Source organism: Penaeus chinensis, chromosome 24 (genome assembly GCF_019202785.1).
Source record: "Penaeus chinensis breed Huanghai No. 1 chromosome 24, ASM1920278v2, whole genome shotgun sequence".
NCBI lineage: Eukaryota > Metazoa > Arthropoda > Malacostraca > Decapoda > Penaeidae > Penaeus > Penaeus chinensis.
Window position 1 is genome coordinate 32,692,402 of NC_061842.1, and position 3,236 is coordinate 32,695,637.

A 3,236-nucleotide genomic window follows, 5' to 3' on the forward strand; every position below is an offset into this window, starting at 1 on the left:
CTCTTGCTCTCTTCTGAAGGCTTTGTGACCTTCATGCCAAACAAGCGTTCATACTCTTCAATGCTTCCTATCACTGAAACTTGAGGCTCTGGAAGCTTCTTTTGAGACTCTTCGGTCTTTTCTGGGGCACTTGCCTTAGTAGCCTTGTCCTTCTTTTGGATTTTCTTTCTGACTCGACTCAACATCTTGCTGCTCGTCACCACCTTTTGAACTTTCTCACTCTGTAGCCATCTCATACTCCAGCTGGATCCTCCAAGGTCTAAGTCAAGCTGATCATTACTAGGGTCATTGCTTGCTTCGATAACACCTATGATCTCTGTTTCACTTCCTCCTTTCTTCCTGCTTTCGGAATCATTCTTTGGTTCATAATCTTCATAACTTACAACATCGTCCTGCGAAGACAGAGAGGTCTCTTGGGAATCCTGGGAATTTTGTTCAGTGTGCGTTTCACCTGCTGATGTTGATTTACTTGTTGAGGCTGCAGATTCAGCCTGTGCTTCTTCAATTTTGCTGGTATTCTCAGGCTCACACACATTCACTGTCCCTTCAGAATTTTCTTGTGATGAGGGACTTGCTGAATTTTCAGATAATGTAGTTTTCAAATAACCTACACCCTCCATTACTAGCACATCCTTTGACTTTTCCTTTTTCTTCTTCTCTTTCTTCCCCCATGATTTCTCAGGTACTTTCATCTCTATCTTTGGGTGTCGAAGCACTGGCTTACGAATCAAGCCTGTTTCAATCCTTATGGGCTGAACTCTATGGTCCTCTGCTTTCAATTCCTCAACATCAAGTTCTTGGTCCTTGTTATCATCACTAAATGTTAACTGTTCTGCTCCTTTGTAGAAATTCTCAGTTTCATCTTCTACAGGTTCCTTTGGTCTTTCTTGAACTTCTGCATTATCCATAGTTGCCTTAACTTGATTCTGTTCATGGTTTTCTGTACCTGTTGTCATACTTTCAGATATTTTTAGATTGGAATTTTCATTTATAGTTACATTTGATGCCTTTTCTCCTAATGTATCTAAATTTACAAGTTCCTCACTACCAATGCCCTTGCCATTTTCTGTATTTTCATCACTACTCAAGTGCTTCTGAGCATTTTGGAAGTTATCTGGTTCATTTTGGATATCAGAGTTACGGTTTCCTTCTTCCTGTTCTTTGAAATCACCAACTAAATCATTCTGATCCTGTACATCTCTTAATTTCTTTTTATCTCCAGCAACATCAACTTGCTGCTCCACTGTTGATTCCTTTTCTTGCTCGTCATTTGTGCTGCTGTTGGCTTTTTTAGATATGGAAGATGGTTCCACTGTTTTCTCTTCATGGGTCTTTTCATCTGTCTGCTGTTCTTGGTCATCTTCATCTGCAGATTTTCCCTTAACATCCTCCATCAAGTTATCTTGATTATTATCTTCATCAGTTTCATTTTCCTTGTGAGAGAAAATTTCTGTTTTGTTTTTGACTGCTTTGCATTTACTTGTCTCTGGTGTGGTCTGAACATTTTTATTCTGAGCTTCACTTTCCACTTTCTGAGATTTTTCTGCAACCTCAGGTGAATTTACTTTGTCTGATTTATTTCCTTCTGTATTTGATATATCTGGTTTGGATCCTTTCTTTGTCAATAACTTTGTCTGATCATGCTTCTTGGGTAAATCAACTGCTGCCTTGTCTTTGGGTGATGAGCCTGATTCTCCTCCTCCAGCAGCAGCTGACTGTGTCTTTTCTTCAGCTTCACTGTCTGAACTTATTACAATCTCCTCGGTCTTCTTTCCCTGACGCAACTTCACATCCTCGATAACAGCTTCTGCATTTGCTAGGTTAGAGCCATCATTACTACTAGTCCTTGTATTTTTCAATGGCAGATCATCAAGGTCGACATTTTGTTTTATGCTTGGTCCAGGTTTCTTTTGCAAAGAAAAGCTGATGCTTGCTCTTTCAATAATATTAGTTTGATGAGTTGTTGGCATCTGTTTTAATTGTGTTGATCCCTTTTTGCTTGTATCAATCTCATCAAAATCTTCCTCAGAATCAACAAATTCAATATCACACTTCTGGCCCCAGTTTTCTTCTTCATCTTTGACAGGTTTTTGGTTTAATGGTTTAGCTACATTAACTGTTTTACCTGGTTCCCGATTTCTCCCATCACTCAATCTCTTACTGCTTACTCCATCCCTCCTCCTCCTGTCAATACTTCTAGACCTACTCCTACTCCTGGTGTAACTTCTACTACTTCTGCTTCTACTTCTACTGTAGCTTCTACTATAACTTCTACTATAACTCCTCCTCCTCCTTCTCTTCCTTCTGCCTCGGGTTCTTGACGGACTTGGACTGTAGCTTCTGGTCCAGCTTCTGCTGTAGCTCCTCCTCCTGACACCTGGAGATGATTCATTATCGCTTGCACCTGAAGCATCACTAGGTGTACATGCTCCCTCTTCCTCTTCATTACTGTCCCACTCGCCTTCTTCTTTTTCTGAGACTTCAGCAGGTGCTTCGGCTTCTGTTTTCTTTGTAGCTTCACTGGCATCAGCCACATCCTTTGGAGCAGCTGGTTTATTCTCCTCCTTGGATACCCCATTTTGCTCTGTAACCACAGTCCCCTTCTTTTTAGGTTTTGGTTCTTTTGCAGGTTTATCTTGCTCAGCACCTTTTAACTTGTCTTCATCCTCAGAAACTTTCCGCTGCCTGTATGTCCTGTTCTTCTTGGCTCGCTTCATGCGCTCCTCAAATTCCTTGCGAGAAATCTTTTTCTTCTTCCTCACTTGTCCATCTGATTCTTGGGAATGTTTGGAAACCCTCCTGTCCTCTTCGTAATTACTACTTCCACTTCGGTCTCTCTTTCTCTTATCCTGGTTACTTCTTCTACCTCTGGTCCTTCTGTCCTCAGGCCTGTGCTCTCTTCTACGACTATTGCTTCTGCTCCTTCTCTCTGGTTGGGTCTCTGCTTCTTTCCTCTCTTTAGACACAGTATTCTTTTCACTCTCTTTTGTAACTTTCTCTTCACCCACTTTCCTCAGGTCTTCTGTCAATTTAGTATTTCCTATAACCGCTGCAATGGCATCTTCAGTGAGCTTCTTGCCATCGTCTTTTTCTAGCATTGTCTTGATAATCCGAGCTCGCATCTGTAATTCCAAAAGTTCCATAACACTCTTGGGTTCCTGAGCTCCTTCCTTAGCTGACTCAGAACCCGGTTCAACTTTGATCTTTTTCAGAAGGTAATCAGGAACCACCGAATC

The 3,236-nt window shown here is 41.3% G+C and overlaps 1 protein-coding gene across 1 annotated transcript in view; it reads right to left on the reverse strand.

Annotated features, from left to right (window-relative positions):
* The window catches only part of LOC125038194 (DEK domain-containing chromatin-associated protein 4-like), a gene marked incomplete at its 5' end in the record, with an annotated part of 4,146 nt that extends 910 nt beyond the window's left edge, over window positions 1-3,236 (reverse strand). Inside the window, 1 exon segment of the mRNA XM_047631590.1 lies at window positions 1-3,236. This exon segment is cut by the window's left edge and continues 910 nt beyond it. Within this exon segment, the coding sequence (XP_047487546.1) occupies window positions 1-3,236 (3,236 nt within the window).